Source organism: Chelonus insularis, unplaced genomic scaffold (genome assembly GCF_013357705.1).
Source record: "Chelonus insularis isolate UGA/USDA-ARS -01 unplaced genomic scaffold, ASM1335770v1 contig_376_pilon, whole genome shotgun sequence".
NCBI lineage: Eukaryota > Metazoa > Arthropoda > Insecta > Hymenoptera > Braconidae > Chelonus > Chelonus insularis.
The window spans coordinates 14,475-37,010 of record NW_023276534.1 but is presented as its reverse complement, the minus strand read 5'-3'; the positions used below and the strand labels follow the sequence as shown (position 1 = coordinate 37,010).

The 22,536-nt window shown below is 32.8% G+C and overlaps 2 protein-coding genes across 3 annotated transcripts; one reads left to right on the top strand and one right to left on the bottom strand.

Moving 5' to 3' along the window:
* Positions 1-442: 442 nt before the first annotated feature.
* mgl (megalin) lies at positions 443-19,757 on the top strand. Its single transcript, XM_035083913.1, has 8 exons — positions 443-1,086; positions 3,890-4,021; positions 4,796-4,927; positions 5,025-5,279; positions 5,356-5,607; positions 5,700-18,273; positions 18,354-18,450; positions 18,540-19,757. Exons 1-8 carry the CDS (start codon positions 903-905, stop codon positions 18,807-18,809), a joined length of 13,896 nt encoding a protein of 4,631 aa, XP_034939804.1. The 5' UTR covers positions 443-902; the 3' UTR covers positions 18,810-19,757.
* A 293-nt stretch (positions 19,758-20,050) lies between these two features.
* Positions 20,051-22,420, bottom strand: LOC118067268 (zinc finger protein 287-like). 2 transcript variants are annotated; one of them, XM_035083918.1, is made up of 4 exons: positions 22,380-22,420; positions 22,012-22,248; positions 21,797-21,940; positions 20,051-21,715 (listed from the first exon to the last, which is right to left on the bottom strand). In XM_035083918.1, exons 2-4 carry the CDS (start codon positions 22,144-22,146, stop codon positions 20,051-20,053), a joined length of 1,944 nt encoding a protein of 647 aa, XP_034939809.1. In that variant the 5' UTR covers positions 22,147-22,248; positions 22,380-22,420. The 2 variants fall into 2 exon arrangements, with proteins under 2 accessions (XP_034939809.1, XP_034939808.1); XM_035083917.1 differs by lacking the exon at positions 22,380-22,420 and having other exon boundaries at positions 22,012-22,367.
* Between the last annotated feature and the right edge of the window lie 116 nt (positions 22,421-22,536).

The window sequence follows — 22,536 nt, the reverse complement described above, 5'->3', positions numbered from 1 at the left end:
TTATCGTAATTAGATCAAACTAATGGACGTGTCCATACGATATAATAATATATAATACGTAAAAAATAATATTTTTATTGGAATTATTTTTTAATAACTTGTAGGTGAATCCTTTTTTCCTGAGGAAAAAAACAATGTATCATATAAAGGTCAGTAAATCAAGCCGACTCCATTTTTAGAGAATAGGTAACAAGGGATAGACGAAAAAAGTAATAAAAAAACGTTGAAAATGATACCGAATGAAGGAAAGATGAGCTAGTGGACCAGACAAAAATCATGACAGGCCCATGGGCCTTACAAACTTTCACATACACATTGAATACCTAACTGCATACTATTGTGAAAACAATGGTGGGGTTTAAAATGAGGTAAGGGATTGGTTGAGAAGAGGTGCCAGCGTGGATGTCGTTGGATGTCGCGATGAATCCTGTGTACCACAGAAACGATTACCATCGTTTTCTGTACACTGGTATAGTATACGAGACTTGTTGCCAGTCGCCCAGTGACCGCGATCGGATTTGTATCGTATTTGTCAATAGACCATGGATTAAACTCTACGCTTTTGTGCCTATTGTCATATAAGACACTAAATTTTTTTTATTTTCATTTTGTTTTATTTTTCTTTTAATTTAGTTTTATACTATCCATCAATTGTGTTATTATTTTAAGTTTTTCTCCTTGATTCTTTTTCAATCTTACATTGCATTGAGGTATACCACATTATTGTTTATTGGTGATTTAAAAGAAAAAATCAAAAGTTCAAGTTTTATGAGTGAATATTAACAATCAATCGTTGATAATTATTGTTAAATAAGAAGTGAATTAGTAATAATTACTGAACATTCAAATAAAGACTTTGAATATTTATTTTAGTTGAGAGACAATACGTGTATTTAAAGTGTATGTATTTTGATTACACGATGCCGGTAGCTGAAATGCTGCCGGTTATCACATCCGGTCTCCTCGATTTTCGAAGTCGTGGTGCGCGATTTCGTCGTAGAATATCCATTAATGAAGTTTTGTTATTTACTGTTATTCTTATTACATTTACACATACACATTTGGCAGAAGCTGTTAATGGTTCAAGTATGGTTTATTCTTATATTCAATTTTATTTCAGACATTTACAATTATTCTATTTATTTATGCAATTAATTTTTGATTAACTTTAATCATAGTAATGCACTTGAATATTTATCATTAACTTTATACCGATTTTAGTGGTGATGGTGACAAAACAAAATAAACACACAAAGTGTTGATACCGTTACTTTCAAATAAATATAACACAAATTATTGTATACAACTACAATGATAGCTTGGTGAAATTTATGAGCAATTATTTAAATGATAAGAAATTTAGTTAAATTTATTTTTAAGATTTTTCTAAAAAAAATTTCATAGAATTTAGTAAAAATAACATTTTATTTATCATCAGTTGTTTTAGTATTTAAATGGAAAATTTGATTATTTTTATCCATGATTCTTTTGTTGTCTTTTTTGTAAAAGACCATATATATATATTTATCATGTATTCATTATTACTTGAATACCGACTCTTTTAATAAATTAACATTTTTAATACTTTTATCTTTCACTTTTTATATTTTTATACATATACATATAGTCATGCACATGAAGATAAAGTTATTAAAAAAAATTTTTTTTCATAATTTTCATTAAATAATCAAAGTAATTTGTTTTCGCTTCTGATACATGTTATCCTTGAGTGATAATATTCAACAAAAATGAATGAATTATTGACTAAAATAAATAATATAACTTCAATAATACGTAAATTTGTGAAAATAAAAAATTAAATAAATAAACACACATGGTAAAATGATTATCTAGTGTTGACCGTGACACACCCGAGCGTGAAGCAATGACCCGACTTGACGGCCAATCACCGGAACTTGATTTTGCTATTATTGATTAACATAATTTTACCATCATTTTCGTATCAATTATAATCATCATATCATCATCTCTATCATATTGCATGTGTCGAATGTTATGCAATTCTTACATGTTTTCAATACAGAAAAAATTGATTTTATCACAAAAATAATAACATCAATGTTAGCTAGCTAATATCTGCATTATTTAATCTACAATAACATTATATTATTTCCGCCAATATTTATTTTTGCTATTTTAATGACTTATGGCAACTTCCTATCCACCATTAGATCTCACCAGATCATCACTTCTGAATGTTGGACAACCAATAATTTTTTACATCTTTTCATCAATAACAACTCTAATTAGGCTAGCTATTATTGGAAAAACATATTAATAAAAAATAGAACAAAAAGATGAAATAAACAAAAAATATTACGGGATTTCCACTGCAGGTCAGTCGAAATAAAAAAAAAGAAGGGCATTAAAGCGAGTGGGATTTGAAAGACAAGTTGCTTGCTGGCACCCGACAAGTATACAGGTAAAGCATACGTAGGCACGTAGTTGGGAAGGTAGGCGGACCAAGCTCAGTTCATTGACCTCGTACTAGCGGCCGCGAACGAATAGCGGAACCCTGATGGCTTCCCGCAATGGTCCCGTCCGATTACGCTTTCCTCCGGTGAGCCTATGGATACATACATGCATATCAATACCCTTTGATTCATATTAATAATATATGACACACATCTTATACAGAATAAACTAAACCAGGTTTTTTTAACCTTCAATATTTATATTGAGCAAATAAATAGTCACTTGATAAAGTATTAACACCATTTATTTGTTATAGCAACAATAGATGTCAACATAATTTAAATAAGACGTGATATAGCTGAAAAAGTACCTCCCACCAATAGCACCAGCAGATTTACTTCACCTGTTGCAGACGTCGATAAAGCATGTGCATAACGATCTTTTCAAGACATTCAATATGACCTTGACCCACGCAACAAGTGTCTGCGTTAAACTTTGTTCATATTCATGTATAGTTAAGTGATAATGAACTTCTTACTGTATTATACTGGCTAAAGATATTCACATGGTTGATTTTTCTTGATAAAAAATACGTTAATCAACATCATCTGATGGTGATAGTTGAGAAAGCTAAAGCTTGTCCAAATCTTCTTACTAGTATTTCTGTATCCATTGGATTCAGTTGATGATAATTGAAGTCATTTAAATGACATTATTTTCTAACGGTGAAAGTATAGAATTTTTTTTCTGGGAATTCAGGTGAGAAGCCAGAATACGAATTACAAATTAGCTGATATCTAGAGCGAACAAAAGCAAGTGTCTTTTTTAAGGAAAGAAAAAAAAAAAGGAATAATATACAATTACAAATAGATTCAATTTGACAGTTTAGACTGTATATGACCTTTATACATTGATAAATCAAGCTCGTTAAAGTATGGCAAGTGTACGATGTAGGTAATATCTGTATGTATAGCCATCGGGCGAACGTTCCCGCGGTACCAGGCCACACGGCTGCACGGCCTGGCACGATCGCTGCACTTTAGAAGACGGAACATCCGTATTTTCTGTCTCTTTTACTCTCGCCACCACACTTGTTCATCACGCTTACATTTGCTTCTACAGTACATATTTATATATGTATATAAAACTACATCTATATACCATTCATACTGTGTACTATCTTCAAGTAAAATAACAAGAAAAGCAAAACTCTCACTTTGATGTTTTATTCTATCTTTCCCTCTTATCTGCTCTTCACTGCCATATACGTTTATTAACTAAGCATCATCGAGACTTGGTCATGTATATATGTATCTTTTATAAATATAGGTATTACTGCTGAGATTAAAAAACTTCTTATATGTAATTATACTGCTGAGAAACTTTTATTCATTCATCAATTATTGACCGTCAATTATAAATCATTAATTCTAAATAAAAAATGTATTTACAGCTATTGCTGGATTAACAACTACTTGTGATGGATCTTCGTTTAGATGTTCCGACGGAAAGTGTATACCTGCTCTGTGGGTTTGCAATTATCAAAAAGATTGTGAAAATGGAGAGGATGAAATGCAATCATGTCGTAAGTAGACTACATTTTAATGTTTATTCATTTTATTATGTTTTGTTTTAATTTCATTTTTTTTGCTGACAGTTATTACCTATAATTACTTCACTTCATCAACTTTTTCTCCACCAATATCCATTTTATGGCTCAGAGTTTTATTTTTACAAATCAATTATGTAAGATTAGACTAAATCATGAATAAGTAGACATTGAATTACTGATAACAACTATTGACGAGCAATGTTATAAGTATGATAACATTAACATTTTTACTGTTTCTTCAAGTAGAGATAAAAAAAAAAAGAGAATTTTTTGTTGTTCAATGTTACTTGAGAATCATGAGGATTTTTAAGTTGTACTTAAAATGATACGTTAGTAATATATTTAATGAGTCTTAAAATTCATTAAGTGTAATAATTACCGTTAGATCGACCTATTCAAAGTCAAATTTCTCTTTGATATATCAAGTTCTTTATAACACACTCTTATTCCAAAGTTAAAGTCTTTATTTTGTTTCTTATTAATTAGTTTGAATGCTGTATTTTATTATATTTATTTATTATTTATGTATGCTGAAATATAAATTTTTTTGCATAAAATAACCATGACAGCTTTCATAATTTCGTAAGAATAAATATATTAGAATTTAATAAAAACATATATTATTTTTTCAACAAAACCTTTAAATGATATTGCAAATATTTTTTTCTTTTATTTTCCATTACAGTAACATTTAAAATAAAATGAAATTATTTTTATTTAATTAAATTTTATTTATTTCCATTTCAGCACCACCGGAATGTGAACCTCAGCAATTTTCCTGTAGTCAATACATCTTCAATAAGACTTATTGCATACCAAAATACCAAAAATGTGACATGACAGTGGATTGCATAGATGGATCTGACGAAGCTAATTGTCGTAAGAATAACATATAATTAAATTATCTTGTATACCAATAACGTCAGTAAATGATAATAAAGATAATAATTTAATATAATATGACTTTTTTTTCCAGCGGTGTTAAAATGTCAAGCTGATGATTTTAGATGTGGTGGTACAAATCCTGAACTTTGTATACGTAAAGAAAAGAAATGTGATGGTTATCTTGATTGTAGAAATGGAAGAGATGAAGAAAATTGCCCACTAAATATAAAACCACCTTGTACGTTGGATCAATTCCGTTGTAATTCAACCCAACAATGTATTGATGAAAGTGCCCGGTGTAATTATAAAGATGACTGTGGAGATAATAGTGATGAAGAAGGCTGCAGTGAGTCTACATTCTTTTATAAAACTTGTCTTGAGTCTATTGACCTATTTTTTATCCATTAATATTTTTCAATTAGATTTTCCGCCTTGTACAAGTGATCAAATAAGATGCGCTAATTCACTATGTGTTCCAAAAGGATATCCATGTGATGATTATACCAATTGTCATGAAAACTCAAACGATAAATCATGTAAATTGACTGTATGTCCAGGTAATAAATTTATGTGCCCTAAAGGTGCCGAAGGAAAACCTCTTTGTATTGAAAGATCACAAGTTTGTGATGGAAAACAAGATTGTACTGATGGGTCAGACGAAGGCACTGCTTGTTGTAAGTATTTAATAAAAAATGATTGAACAAAGAAATAAGATATATCATGATTATCAGTTTAAATAATTTTGATAATATTTTCTTTTTTAAAGCTACAAGAATGTGCCACAGTCTTAATTGTCAGTACGAGTGTCATGCGTCATTGACTGGAGGTACTTGTTATTGTCCAGAAGGTAGAATTTTAATGAATAATACTGGAATTTGTGTGGACAGAAACGAATGTGATGAATGGGGTTTTTGTGAACAACTCTGCGATAATACAGATGGCTCATACGTATGCCGTTGTGCACCTGGTTATATTTTACATGGGCGTCATAAATGTAGGGTTCAAAGTAATCAACATTGGCCAGCTGTAGAATTATTAGTGGCACAAGATAAAGCATTATGGCGAATGTATGCAACTGGAGAAAATCGACGATTAATTGTTAATACAACGAGTGCCAGTGGAGTAGACTATTTATTCTCAGATAATCTACTTTTTTGGAGTGATTTAAAGACAAGAAAAATTTATTCTCAATCATTAGAGTCAAGTTCTATAATTTATCAACAGATAGATATATCGCTTCCTGGATCATGGTCACCAATTTCTCTTGCAGTAGATTTTATAGGAAGAAAATTATATGTTGTTGATTCAATGGTACAAAAAATCGATGTATTTGAATTGGATGGTCGTTATCATGGAATTGTCTTAAGCTCAAATCTCACAAGTCCTGTAGATATAGCTCTTGATCCTACTGTTGGATTAATGTTTATTGCAGATGGTAAACAAGTAGTTAGAGCTAATATGGATGGTACATCAGCTACTGCTATAATATCAATCGCAGCTTATAAAGTTTCTGGAGTGGCAGTTGATCCGATTGACCAGAGAATTTACTGGTGTGATTATCTTCTAGACTATATTGAAACCGCTGATTACATGGGTAATAAGCGTGTCATTGTACTTCGTGGATTACATGTACCAGCACCAATAAGACTGTCAGTCTTTGAGAATAGAGTTTACTGGACTGACAGTACAAAACAAGCAGTTATGAGCGTTGATAAGAATGATGGAGACTACTCGATACAAACTTTGTTTAAAGTAAGAGATGCTAAAGGCATTAAAGTTTTACATCCACTAGTTCAATCAAGTATGAAAAATGTCAAAAATCCATGTGGAAATAATAACGGAGGATGCCAACACATGTGTATTGTTACTGCGGCTGGTGGACGAGAAAGTGGTTTAGGATATCGATGTGCTTGTAATATTGGTTGGAGACTCTCTACAGATTTACGTAATTGTAATCTTATCCAAGAATTTTTAATGTATTCCCAACAACGTTTTATCAAGGGCCGTATTTTAGATCCAGTAATGGATAGTTTTAGTGATGCTATTTTACCTGTTGTCTCAAGACGAGCAAGATTCGTTGGTCTAGACTACGATGCTCATGATCAATATATTTATTATAGTGATGTATTACAAGACGTTATTTATCGAGTACATCAAAATGGTACAGGCCGAGAAATTGTTTTAGCTAGTCAGAATGAAGGTGTTGAAGGCCTGGCTGTAGATTGGGCAGCTAAAAATTTATATTATATTGATTCACGTAAAGGCACCTTAAATGTTTTGAGTACAAGAAACTTTAGTTATCGCAGAACATTATTGAAAAATTTGAAAAGACCTCGAGCAATCGTAATTCATCCTAATCATGGATATATATTTTTCTCGGAGTGGGATCGACCAGCAAATATCAGTCGTGCGCACGCAGATGGCTCTAATCTAGTGATCTTTAAAAATCTTACACTCGGATGGCCTAATGGTTTAGCTATTGACTTTACTAAAGACAGATTATACTGGTGCGATGCTTTACTTGATCATGTACAACATTCAAATCTTGATGGTGGAGATGTTAAAACTCTAAGCCCAAGTTTAATACGTCATCCATTCTCTATAGCTATACATGAGGAGTGGATGTATATTACTGATTGGCGATTAGATGCTATAATACGGTTACACAAAGAGACTGGAGAGCAAGAAAATATCTTAGTAAGAGAGCCAGCAACTAATAGATTATACGGTGTAAAAGTATTTAGTCGTGACATACAAACTCTCACTGATCATCCATGTTCGATAAATAATGGCGGTTGTGAGAAACTTTGCTTCGGAATACCCTCCAATATAACAAGTCAATTATCAGAAAGTAAAAAACTCATGAGAGTATGCGGATGTCCATATGGTGAACGATTAATGGCCAATGGTTTAACATGCTCATCAGATCCTGACTCAGAACCACCGTTAAAAGCATGCCAGAATCCATGGGATTTCACTTGTGCAAATCAACGATGTGTACCACAATCTTGGGTGTGTGATGGTGATGATGATTGTCTTGATAACAGCGACGAAATGCAAAATTGTACAAAACCCACTTGTGGTCCAAATGAATTCCAATGTAGATCAGGTAAATGCATAAGAATGAGTTTTCGGTGTGATGCAGAGAACGACTGTGGTGATTATAGTGATGAAGTAGCATGTCCAAATATCACTTGTAGTGCTAGCCAATTTGCTTGTGATAATAATCGCTGCATACCAGCGTCATGGAAATGTGATTCAGAAAACGATTGTGGTGACAGCTCGGATGAAGGTGAATTTTGTGCAGCTAAAACTTGTTCATATTTCCAATTTACATGTCCACGTTCTGGTCACTGTATTCCACAATCGTGGGTTTGCGATGGCGATAATGATTGCTTTGATCATCAAGATGAAATCGATTGTCCTCCAGTAACCTGTTTGAGCTCTCAATTTAGATGTGCTGATCAAAAGGCGTGCGTACTTGAATCATATAAATGTGATGGATTAGCAGACTGTAACGATGGCAGCGATGAAGTTGGATGTCCTTCATTAACACCTGATCAATGTAATCCTGATACACAATTCCAGTGTGTAAGTACAGGAGGTTGTATCCCTAAAAGTTGGTACTGTGATCGTACACCAGATTGCAACGATAAATCAGACGAACCAGAATCATGTGATTATTCAGTACCACACAAATGTGAAGCAGGTTTTGTTGAATGTGTTAATCCAATAAATAGAACTTGTGTATTTAAAACTTATATTTGTGATGGAAAAGATGACTGCGGTGATGGCTCAGATGAAGATCCAATAAGACATGCTTGTGGACCACCACCATTTAAATGTGGTTCAGAACAATGGATGTGTCCAAACGTAACAAACAGATGTATCAATATTACAAATGTTTGTGATGGAAAACCAGACTGTCCTAATGGAGCAGATGAAGGATTAGGCTGTGATTTAGCCGAATGTAATCATCAAAGTGGCTTATGCAGCAATGGATGTATTCAAACTCCAAACGGTGCTCAATGTACTTGTCCTCCAGGTGAAGAGCTTGAAGCTAATGGATTTAGATGTCAAGATATTAATGAATGTGATCCACCAGGGAAATGTTCACAAGTCTGTACTAACACTAAAGGCAGTTATGTTTGTACATGTGTTGAAGGTTATACTTTAGAACGTGATAATCATACATGTAAAGCATATAATCATAGTGCAGCATTTTTAATTATTTCTAATAGACATACAATTCTTGTTGCTGATTTGCAAGATCTAGCATTAGAAAGAGTACCTATAAATGTTGAAAACGTTGTGGCAACTGCAAGTAATATGCACACAGGAACAATTTTCTGGTCTGATATGAAATTGAAGAAAATCTCACGATTAGAAAGAGGTGGAGATCCTCAGGATGTTATTTCAACTGGATTGGACTTAGTGGAAGGATTAGCTTATGATTGGATTGGTAAAAATTTATATTGGTTAGACTCAAAGCTGAATACTATCGAAGTAGCAAAAGAGACTGGTGAGAATCGAATGATTTTAGTGAAAGAAAATATTACACAACCACGTGGCATGTGTTTAGATCCAAGTCCAGATGCACGATGGTTATTCTGGACTGATTGGGGTGAAAATCCACGAATTGAACGAGTTGGAATGGATGGAAAAAATCGCTCAACTATTATTAGTACAAAAATTTACTGGCCAAATGGCTTAGCTCTTGATATTGCAAATAAACGAATTTATTTTGCTGATAGCAAACTTGATTACATTGACGCTTGTAATTACGATGGCAGCCAACGATTCCAAGTATTATCAAGTTCACACTATTTATTACATCCACATTCATTAACTTTATTTGAAGATAATATGTATTGGACAGATCGACAATTAAATAGAGTTCTTTCTGCTCATAAATTCTACGGTAGTAATCAAACAGTTGTATCACATTTAATATCTCAACCACTTTCTATTCACGTTCATCATCCAGTACTTCAACCAATTTCTACTAATCCATGTGCTAATGCTCAATGTGAACATCTTTGTCTTTTATCACCTAATAATCCACAGGGTTATAGTTGCAAATGTTTAGTCGGATTTAAATTAGCACCAAATGGTTATGGTTGTGTTGAAGATGACACGACTTATTTAATGGTGCTACGAGGATCACAAATTGTAGATATGTCTTTGACCCCAGGTGAAAGTAAGAGTGGTTTTATTACGCCTGTTGTTGGCATCGAAGGAGGAACAGTTATTGATTATGATCGTCGTGATCGCAAAATATACTGGTTACAGAGTAAAGATAGTGAAAATGAAAATGGAACAATTTATGTAGTTTCTGCTAAAGGTGGCAAAAAGACTGAATTTCCAAATCCCAAAGGTGACTCAGGAATTGTTGGGTCACCATCGACAATGGCACTTGATTGGCTTGGAAGAAATCTTTTTATTGGTAATAAATTCGCTGCAAATATCGAAGCCATTAAACTTGATGGAGAACCAAAATATCGAACTATTGTTCTAGCTAATAATGGTAATAAAACATCTGTAGCAAGACCTAAATCTATGTGTGTTGATCCTCTCGAAGGTCATGTATTTTGGATTGATGAAGGTGGTTTTGGTGTACCACATAAAATCGGTCGAGTAAATATGGATGGAACTAATTCTCTCGTACTTATTGATGATGTACCAAATCTCGAAGCTCTTGCCATTGATATTCCAAACAAAATGGTGTACTTTAGTGCACAACATCCAAGTTTCATCAAAGTTATGACTACTGAAGGTCAAAATATTCGAACAATTTTATCAGAAATCAATAACATAAATCTACCGAAAGCACTTGCAGTGCATGAGATGAAACTCTACTATCTCGATCCAGTTTATGATAAAATTGAAAGAGTAGATTTGACAAAGGATAATCTTAATCCAGTGACAATTGTTGATAACGATTCAACTCTAAAAACTCTAGTAATTTACAAAAAACGTGTATCTGGTCCACATCCTTGTTTGACAAATAATGGAGGCTGTGCACAATTATGTTTACCATCTACGGGTGTCACAAATGTATGTGCCTGCAGTATGGAGTACAGAATGGTTGGAAACTCTAGATGTGAGCCGTATACCACATTTGCAATTGTTTCACAATTAGATGTAGTACGAGGTTACAGTTTAAAAGATCTAAAAGAGGCTATGATACCTATCACTGGCGTAGGACATCATATTCTTCATGTAGATATGTATCACCAAGGCAATTGGATTTATTGGGTCGAGTTTAATCGTGGAACATGGAATGGAATATTCCGTATACGACCAAATGGTACAGAATTGACATCAATCATTAAAAGTGGCATTGGATCTAATGGAATTCGTGGTCTCACAATCGACTGGATTGCCGGTAATATTTACTTTTCAAATGTCTTTCCTCATGATAATTACGTTGAAGTATGCCGACTGGATGGTAGTCATAGGAAAGTCCTTGTAAAAACAACAACTGATGCTCCACGTGAACTAGCAGTAAATCCTCAAAAGAGAGTATTATATTGGATTGATAATGGTCAATATCCTAAAATTGGTAAAGCTAAACTTGATGGAAGTGAATGGACTCCAATTGTTACAAAAGGTATCAGCACACCACGTGATTTAACAATTGATCCAGTAACACATGATGTATATTGGGTAGACTCCAAATTAGATATGATACAAAAGATATCTTGGACTGGTGGCAATCAACAAGTCGTTCGTCGTAATTTACCAAATCCAATGGGCGTAGCAATTTATGGTTCTGAAGTTTATTGGGTTGATCGTAATTTACAGACTGTTTTCAGGGCCAGTAAACTGCCTGGAAACATATCATTACCTAATCCTATTCGAACAAATTTACCAAAATTACGAGATATTGTAATATTCGATGCAAGTAATCAACCGAAAGACGATACAAATCCATGCTCACAAAATAACGGTAATTGTCAACAGCTTTGCTTTGCTTTGCTAAATGTTAATGAACCTAAATGTGATTGTGTAACTGGAAAATTAGCAAGTGATGGTAAAAAATGTGACAATATTGATGAATATTTAATATTTGCTACAAGGACAGAGATACGAGCAATTAATATTGATCCTGAAGCAACAAGTTTGCCATTTAAACCAATTGGTAATTTAACTAACGTTGTTGGTATAGACTTCGATTATCAAGATAACAAAATATTATTCACGCAAATTAGACCATGGGCTAAAATAGCTTGGTTATCAGCTAATAATCCATCTTCAACAGATATACATCCTATACTTAGTAAAGGAATTAATCCAGAGGGTATTTCTTATGATTGGACACAGAAAAAAATTTATTGGACTGATTCATCGAATAATAGTATTTATGCAATGAATATTGATGGCACAGATCTCGTGATGATTTCACGCGTTGATAGGCCAAGAGCAATTGTTGTTGACCCTTGCAATGGATCACTTTATTTCACAGATTGGGGCCGATTTGGAACATCAGGTAAAATATTTAGAACAACAATGGCTGGTTCACTCAAGAAAGCAATTATTGATAAAGATTTATCACAACCAAGTGGATTAGCAATTGATTATGATGATCGTATGCTTTATTGGACTGATGCAGTAAGAGAAAAAATTGAAAGATCAGATTTGAATGGACAAAATCGTGAGGTGTTGATTAGTGCAACAATCTATCCATTTGCTATTACAATATTCCGTGAACATATTTATTGGACTGACCTACAACTTCGTGGAGTATATAGAGCTGAAAAATATACTGGTGCTGATAAAATAGAAATGGTTAAACGTCTTGAAGATTCTCCTCGTGATTTACACATTTATTCAGCTTCAAAGCAATTATGTAAAGTAAATCCTTGCAATATAAATAACGGTGGTTGTGATCAATCATGTCATCCTGGTGTTAATGGTAAAGCAGAATGTAAATGCGACGATCAAAGTCGACTTGTAAATGAAGGAAGAATGTGTGTACCGAAGAATGTAACTTGTGATTCAACTAAATTTGCTTGTAAAAATGGAAGATGTATATCAAGAATATGGGCATGTGATGGAGATGATGATTGTGGTGATGGTACTGATGAAGACAAAAATTATTGCTCTTATCATTCTTGCAGCCCTAACGAATTCAGATGTAACAATGGACGATGTATCTTTAAATCATGGAAATGTGATCATGAAAATGATTGTAGAGATGGAAGTGATGAAGAAGGCTGTGTATATCCTCCTTGTGCTCCTGGTGAATTTACGTGTGCTAATTACCGTTGCATACCTCAAGAACAAGTTTGTAATGGTATCAATGATTGTAAAGATAATGTAACATCAGATGAAACTCATGAACGTTGTCCAAGAAATAATACTTGCCATTCAAATCATCTACAATGTAAAACTACAAATATTTGTGTTGAACCCTATTGGCTATGTGATGGTGATAATGATTGTGGAGATAACAGTGATGAAGATCCATTATATTGTGCACAACGTTCATGTCCTCAAGGCAGCTTCCGATGTCCTAATCATCGTTGTATACCAGCTACTTGGTACTGTGATGGAGATGACGATTGTTTAGATGGTAGTGATGAACCACCAGGATATTGCCAATCTGAAGGACGAACTTGTTTTGGTGATTTATTCACATGTGACAATGGTAATTGTATTCCACGAATTTATATTTGTGATGGAGACAATGACTGTCTAGATAATTCTGATGAAGATGAACGACATCAATGTAATGACCGTAAATGTGATGAAGAAACAGAATTTACTTGTGACGCAAATAAAGTATGGAATCGTGCTCAATGTATACCAAGAAAATGGCTTTGTGATGGTGATCCAGATTGCGTTGATGGTGCCGATGAAAATGTCACATTACATCATTGCTCACCACCAGCCCCCTGTGGAGAGAATCAATTCACTTGTAATAATGGAAGATGTCTTAATCGTAGTTGGCTTTGTGATCATGATAATGATTGTGGAGATGGTAGTGATGAGGGTAAATTTTGTAACTCTCAATACAAAGTATGCTCAAGTCAAGAATTTACTTGTCAAAATTTCAAATGTATCAGAAAACAATTTAGATGCGATGGTCAAGACGATTGTGGTGATCATTCAGATGAAGTTGGATGTCCATCAGCACGTAATCACACTAATACATGTCATAATCCAAGTGATTTCCAATGTGCTAATGGTAATTGTATTAGTCAACAACTGGTATGCAATAAAGAACCAGATTGCGCAGATGAAAGTGATGAACCAGCGCACTGTAACGTCGACGAATGTGCTCAAGTCGAAACAAATCAATGTGGACATAAATGCGTCGATACTCCAACAAGTTATTATTGTGAATGTAATCCGGGATATAAATTACTAAGTGATGGAAAGGCATGTACAGATATAGATGAATGTATTGAAACCCCGCAAGTATGTAGCCAGCAATGTGCTAATACACCTGGAAGCTATTATTGTAAGTGTAATGAACGATGGTATGAAAGAGCAGCAGATGAGCATACTTGTAAGCGACGTGATAAAATAGAACCTTGGATTGTATTTACTAATAAATACTACGTACGTAATATGTCAATTGACGCCTCAGTTTATAATATAATGCATCAAGATCTTGTTAATGTTGTTGCCCTTGATGCTGATTATGCTACAGAGACTTTATACTTCTGCGATGTTACAGCCAAGACAATTTTCCGAGCATCACTTAAAGGGGGTGATAAAGAACCGATTATACGACACGATAGTCTAGGATTAGAAGGAATAGCTGTTGATTGGATTGGGCGTAAACTTTATTGGCTAGACCGACACGCTAAGCATCTTGATGTATCTGAATTGGATGGATCAAATAGGAAGACATTATTGAATGGAATTGCTGATCCTCGAGCAATTGTCGTTCATCCTGGCACTGGTTATTTATACTTTACATCATGGCATTTACAAGCTTACATTGGAAAAATGGGAATGGATGGAAGTAACTTTACAAGAATTTTAACTTGGGAAGATGATATCGCTTGGCCAAACGCCTTAACTATCGATTACTTCACTGATCGTATATTCTGGGCAGATGCACATTTAGATTATATTGCATTTGCAGACCTTGAAGGACATCATCGAAGAATTGTGCTATCTGGCTCGTCGGTACCTCATGTATTTGCAATTACAGTATTTGATGATCATATTTATTGGACTGATTGGAATCTTAAGGCAATTATGAGAGCAGGAAAATTCTCTGGATCTAATATTAAAATATTACGCAACACTACACACCGACCTTATGATATTCATGCGTATCATCCACTCAGGCAATTACCATATACAAATCCGTGTAAAGAAAATAATGGAGGTTGTTCACATTTATGTTTAATTGCACCTCCAGCAAGCTCCTATTTGTTAGAGGGTTATGGTCAACCAGGTGTTACATCATATAAATGTGCATGTCCAAATCAATTCTACCTTGATAAAGATGGAAAAACTTGTATTGCAAATTGTACAGCAGGTCAACATCGTTGTGGACCACCAGAAGAAAAATGTATTCCGTGGTTCTGGAAATGTGATGGTGAAAAAGACTGTAAAGATGGAACTGATGAACCCGCATCCTGTCCAACTCGTATGTGCCGTCCAAGTGTATTTCAATGTACTAATGGTAATTGTACGCCAAGCGTTAATGTATGTGATGGCACAGATGACTGCGGTGATAGAAGTGACGAGGCTAATTGTTCAAGTGAATGTCCTGAACTTGAATTTAAGTGTAAATCAAATGGACGTTGTATTCATGCATCATGGAAATGTGATGGAGATGCTGATTGTAAAGACGGAAGTGATGAAGATCCAGCCATTTGTCATAATAAAACCTGCGACGAAAATACTGAATTTGCTTGTAAAAACGGTAAATGTATACCAAAATTATGGATGTGTGATTCTGACAATGATTGTGGTGATGATAGTGACGAGCCTGCTTATTTGTGCCGTCAAAGAAATTGTACAACAGGTTGGCAACGTTGTCCAGGCCATGCTAATTACCGTTGTATACCTAAATGGCTATTCTGCGATGGTAAAGATGATTGTCGTGATAACTCTGATGAATTACCATCTAGTTGTCCTACTTGTGATCCTGAGCTTGAATTTAAATGTGCAAATAATCGATGTATACCAAAACAATGGATGTGTGATTTTGCAGACGATTGTGGTGATGGCAGTGATGAAGTTGATACTATCTGCAAAGGTAATTACAGATCATGTTCTGAATCTGAATTCCGTTGTCGCAATGGTAAATGTATAGCATCACGCTGGCGATGTGATAATGAGGATGACTGTGGTGACAATAGTGATGAAGTAGAATGTCAACAATTTACATGTAAAAATGATACATTCAAATGTGCCAGTGGCCACTGTATTGCATCTTATTTGCATTGTGATGGTACAAGAGATTGTCGAGATGCCAGTGATGAAATTGGTTGTCCACCAAGATATCCCGATGGAAGATATTGCCCAAAATCACGATTCCAATGTAACAATAATTTATGTGTATCTCTTGCTGATAGATGTGATGGTAGCGACGATTGTGGTGATGCTTCAGATGAAAATCCTACCTTATGTGCAAACTTTACGTGTGACTTACTAAGACGATTCCAGTGTGCCAATCATCGATGCATACCAAGATATCAACTTTGTGACAAAGTTGATAATTGTGGTGACGGTTCTGATGAAAATAACTTAACAATTTGTGCAAAGAGAATACGAACATGTGACGCAACAACTGAATATCAATGTGCCAATAAGAAATGCATCGATCGTACTAAAGTATGTGACTTTGCAGACGACTGTGGTGACGAATCAGATGAATTAGGATGTCATCCAAATGAACACTGTGATTTATCAAACAAAGGAGGATGTGCTCATTACTGTCAAAATATTACCGATGGTGGCTATATATGTGCTTGCTATTCAGGCTATATTATATCGAAAGATAATAATAAACATTGCGATGATATAAATGAATGTTTAACAGCAACTCATCATTGTTCTCAAATATGTACTAATGTTAAAGGTGGTTATTTCTGTTCTTGTCGAGATGGTTTCCATCTTACTGATAATCATAGTGGAGTTTGTCGACTTATCGATGAAGAAACATCAATATTATTATTTGCAAATGGTCCAGAAATTCGTGCCCTCAGTCTCTCCAAAAAAGAAGAATTTGATGTTATTGTTGATGAAAAGAGAGTAAAAGCAATAGATTTTGATCCACGTGTAGAACTTATTTATTGGATTGATTCACATGAAAATACTATCAAACGATCATATATGGTGAATGCAAAAGAAGGACAAGCTAAAATTGGATTTGCACAAGATTTAAATACAAAAACTAGTGATACCAAACACGTGAGTTTAGCAGTAGACTGGATATCTAATAATCTCTACTGGGGTGAAGTGGATAATACTGGAACGCAGCAGTATGGAAAAATTTTAGTATCAAAAGCAGATGGAAGATATCGTCGTAGTTTAATAACAGTAGGATTGGAGAATCCAACTTCAATAGCACTTGATCCTGAAAATGGTAAAATGGTGTGGTCGGATGTTGGTAATCAACCAAAAATAGAAATGGCTTGGATGGATGGTAGTAAACGAAAAATTCTTGTGGCTGAAAGACTTGGCAAACCAACCGCTCTTGTTATTGATTACGCAATGGACCATACAATTTATTGGGCCGATAGTAAACTCAATACAATAGAATCAATAGCTTTAGATGGGTCAAACCGTAAAACTATATTACAAGATACAATTAAGCATCCGGTATCTCTAGATGTATTTGAAAATAAATTATACTGGTCTACCAAGAATACTGGAGAAATTATTAAGCAAGATAAATTTGGTAGAGGTGTACCTGAAATAGTTATTAAAGATATCCAAACACCAGGAGGTGTAAGGCTTTATAATTCATTAAAATACAACACAACATTGCGTGATCCTTGTCATAGTGCAAGATGTAGTCACTTATGTGTTGGTGTACCAGCAGGATATCGATGTCTCTGTCCTGATAGCACTGGACCTAGAATAGGACAATCCAGCGAAAGAGTATGTGATGCATCTGTTGAACGGCCTAAACCTTCACCTTGGATTTGTCCTTGTGAAAATGGAGGTGTATGTGATCAATCAGAGGATAGTAAATTAATTTGTGTTTGCCCATATGCTTATCATGGTGAACATTGTGAAATTAGTCTAGTTTCAACTAGATTAAATAATTCTACTACTGCTATTGTCATCCCTATCGTCGTCTGCATTCTAGTACTACTGGTTGTAGCAGCAATTATTCTTGTTGTCAAGAAACGACCGTTGTAAGTATAATAATATTCAACAATGATCTCATGATTAATTCGATACAATTAAGTAATGAGATATTTAATGATAATTTCAGTGGTAAAGCTGGTGGTCTAGGCGGTTTAACGGCTCAAAGTGTATCATTTAGACAAGGAAGTAATGTAGAATTTGGTTCACCCGCACATGAAAGAATGGTAAATTTAATGATGATTAATATAAAGCAGTATATGGAGATAAGAAAAAAATTCCATTGTTGTTATTGAAAATGACTTTTATATTTCAGGAACCTCTTGATGTAGAGTACAATCTTGGTGAAGTTACTGATAAAAGTCGAGATTTCAGTAATCCGATGTATGATGCGGTTAATTTAGAAACGACTAATGGAACTAGTGCAAGTTCTATATATGAAGTTCCAGCAGAAATGAAACCATCAAGTATGCAACATAAAGAATTACCACCAATCCACCATAAGAGAAGAGAGTTAGATCCTACCACAATAGATTCAGGTAAAGACACTCAACAGTTAGTTGAAGAGGATAAATCTGAATGTTGAATTGTTTAATTTTTTGTTTTGTTAATACTATAATAAGTACAGACTATAGGTAAATGATGTGATTTTTATGACAAAATAACTTTTATTATCATTATTTCTACACCGAGAGATTTTAATAGACAAGTCATGAAAGTGTCATTTTTTGTTGGATATTATTCATGTAAGTTTTTGTAAATATAATGACTTTAAAGTATTAATTATTAGTAAATAAAATCTACTTAAAAATAGGTCAAGTTTTAGGAAATTATATATCAATTGTTATACAATATTATTCGAAGTTAGATAGTTGAAGTTTACAAAAAGAATAAACTATTTTACAAAAATAGCGTACATATGGGACCAATGTCGATGGTTGACTCGTTTATTTTTTACGTAATTTTAAGTTTTAAAAAAGAAAAATTTTGGAATTTTTTATATGTACAATGTTAATGAATTTTATCAAAGAATGAAGAAATATATTTTAAATTCCTTTGTACTATTATTATAGTTGATTTTCTCAACTTATTTTCACTCTCTATAATTGAATCTGATAATGTGTGTATAGATTTTATCGTTAAAACTAACTTTTGTTACAATGTTTATTATTATATATTATTATATGATAGATTATATACAAATAAGAGAGTAAAAGATTATCCTCTTAATAAAAGTTTTTTAAAATCTCAGTGCTTCAACTATACGCTAGCCTTAATATAACTTGTATTATACATTTAAGTTGTTAATAGATCATAAAAAATGAAAATGATTATATATTTTTCACTCAATATAAAAATTTATTTAATTATTATTACTACTTTAAGTAAAAAAAAACGTTTTATGACCTGGGCCGGTCTCCAGCGTTTAACAAATAATTTTTCATATATATTTTTAGAACGTACATATGTATATGATATAATTACTTCTAATGTAAACCGTCCAACGTAATATAAAATTCAATGTCAATATTAATATTTAAAATACATTCATAAACATTCCATCAATGAGTAGTAATAGTAATTATAGTGGTTAATTATATTAAAGTAATTGAAAAAAAAAAAAAATTGACTATTTGTTTAAAAACGATATTTTAATTAAAAAATTATTGTTGTATCTAAATACACATCAATAAATAATGTTAAATAAATATTTGTTTTATTCATCATTGATATATTTACACTTTATTTACATTTAATCCTTTTTCCGTAAAAAAAAAAATTAACAAATCAATTTATTATTTTATTTAACAAATTAATAAATGAACGTTATGTATATTCGATTAAATTAAATAAAGCATCAACATTTTCTTTTTCCGAATCCTCTTGAGGTATAACGATTTGATTTTTACTCTGATCAATAAGAACATTGTCAACAAATATTGTTTCTGGTACAGAGGCTACTTGAGTCAATATAATATCGTCTTGTAGTTGACAAGGTTCTATAGTGATATCATTATCATGATTTTCTTTGATTTTAATCTTTTTCCGCTTTGATTTAGACTTGTCCCAATGGATCTTCATATGACGATTTAGATCATACTTGCCCACAAAACGAGAATCACATATTTCACATCCAAATGGTTTATTATCAGCATGTGACCATAAATGTCGTCTTAATGCTGCTCCAAACGTGAATGCTAGCCCACAAACATTACAAACATGAGGCTTTTCACCAGTATGTAAAAGTTTATGATCACGTAATGTAGCTCTTTGATTAAATCTCTTTCCACAAATATCACACGTGTACCTACGAGGCTCTGAATGAATTTTAAGATGATTTAATAAGTTTCCTTGTTGTGAAAACGATCGATTACAAACATGACAACTGAATGGTTTCTCTCCAGTATGAACTCGCATATGAATTTGTAATGTACGATTATTGATGAACCTCTTTCCACATACACAGCATGGATATTTTGGTAAACACAGCCGTTGAGGATCTAAATGCATTAATAAATGACGTTTATAAGTTGCTTTGTGATTAAAGGTTTTATTACATTGATGACAAGTATATGGTGCACCACTTGAATGAGTTTTAATATGTTTCTCTAAATCTTGCTTCATTTTAAAACGTTCTCCACATTTTGAACATCTGTGTCTGGCAAAGTCTGTGTGGCAAGTCATGTGTCTTTTTAAATACCTCTTCATTGTATATGCTTTATCGCAGATAAAACATTTATATGGATTGAGACCTGTATGAGTTTTGATGTGTGATCGTAATTCTCTATGATTATTGCAGTCTTTTTCACATACGATACAATAAAATGGACCACTACTTGGCACATGATTATCTACTGTATGATAAAGTATTTCAATTAAATGATTATAATTGTGCATACATAATGTACATTGATAATGTATCTTCCCATCATCAGATTTTATTTCTCTAATTCTCACAATTGTATCATTTAAACTACCTAATAAACTATCACAATTATCAATATAATTATCAGAATCCGAATCTATACTGACATTATTTTCATCAAGTTTTATTTGGTCAATTTCATTATACGTAATTTCTTTATTTTTTTCTATAATATCACCATCATTTAAATCACTTTTATAACTCATTTCACTGGCATTGGAGGAGATTATTGATTTATATTTTAATCCCGTACCTTCGTTATTTTCATCAGAAATATAAGAGAATAACACATAATCTACTGCTGGAGAATTAATATTTTCATCAATTTTATCACTAAATAATAAAAATTGATCATGGTCTCCATAAATTGTTATATTATTTTCAGTTTCATTTGAGTCAACCTCGTTTATTTCTTCATTCGTTAATGACTTTTCTATATCAGGTATATCATTAGTATCAATATATACATTTGGTATTGTATCATTTATTTCAGGTTTAGGTGAGACGAATGAACTGTAATCTAGTTTTAGAGTATTCGTTTTTTCAATGTCTTCATTAAAAGTTCCCTGTTAACAAAAAACAATTAATATTATTGATATATTGGAATAAAAATAAATTGAAATTATTAAATAAACACAAATACATACTGATAATGAATTCTTTTGAATCTCCAACATCATGCGGAATTGTTGTTCAGATTTCTGTACTTGAAGTTTGAAATCATAAAATACTTCAGTCCGATATGCACATTTGGTACATAAAAAATGGGGCAATCCATCGTTTTTATTAATCTAAATATTGAAAATTATTATTAGTTATTTGAAAACTTTATAAAAAATATTTAAATAAAATATCAATTTACCTCAATTGAAGCAACAATAGCTAATTTTTCTGGTAGTAACTTCTTACTAACATCATCATCGTACATAGATAATAAAAGTCCTTCATTTTTCATGCATCCTCGACAAATAAGTGCACTTTCAAGATCATTATCCATATTTTCTTATTACAATTTGTGGTTTAGAATAATGATATACCTCACAATAAGATTGTTTATAGAGAAAAATTTCATCTGTCAACTCGTATGTAGAACATACATCTTTACGAAAATAAATTAAATATTATATTGAATTATTTAATATATAAATCATTAATACTAAGTATTGAAAATATATTAATCATTTAAATACTCAAAATAGATATAAATAAAAAAAATAGTTACACAATTACTTTTTTTAGTTTTACTTCACAGCAAAAACGTTGTGTAAGTATATCGATAATTAAGTAATCGATAAATGCTTGAAGTGGCTTGAAGTTAGCTGCATGAATGACAAGTGGCGGTCGATTTAATGTAATGACTGCAAACCACTAAGCTTGGCGTCATAGG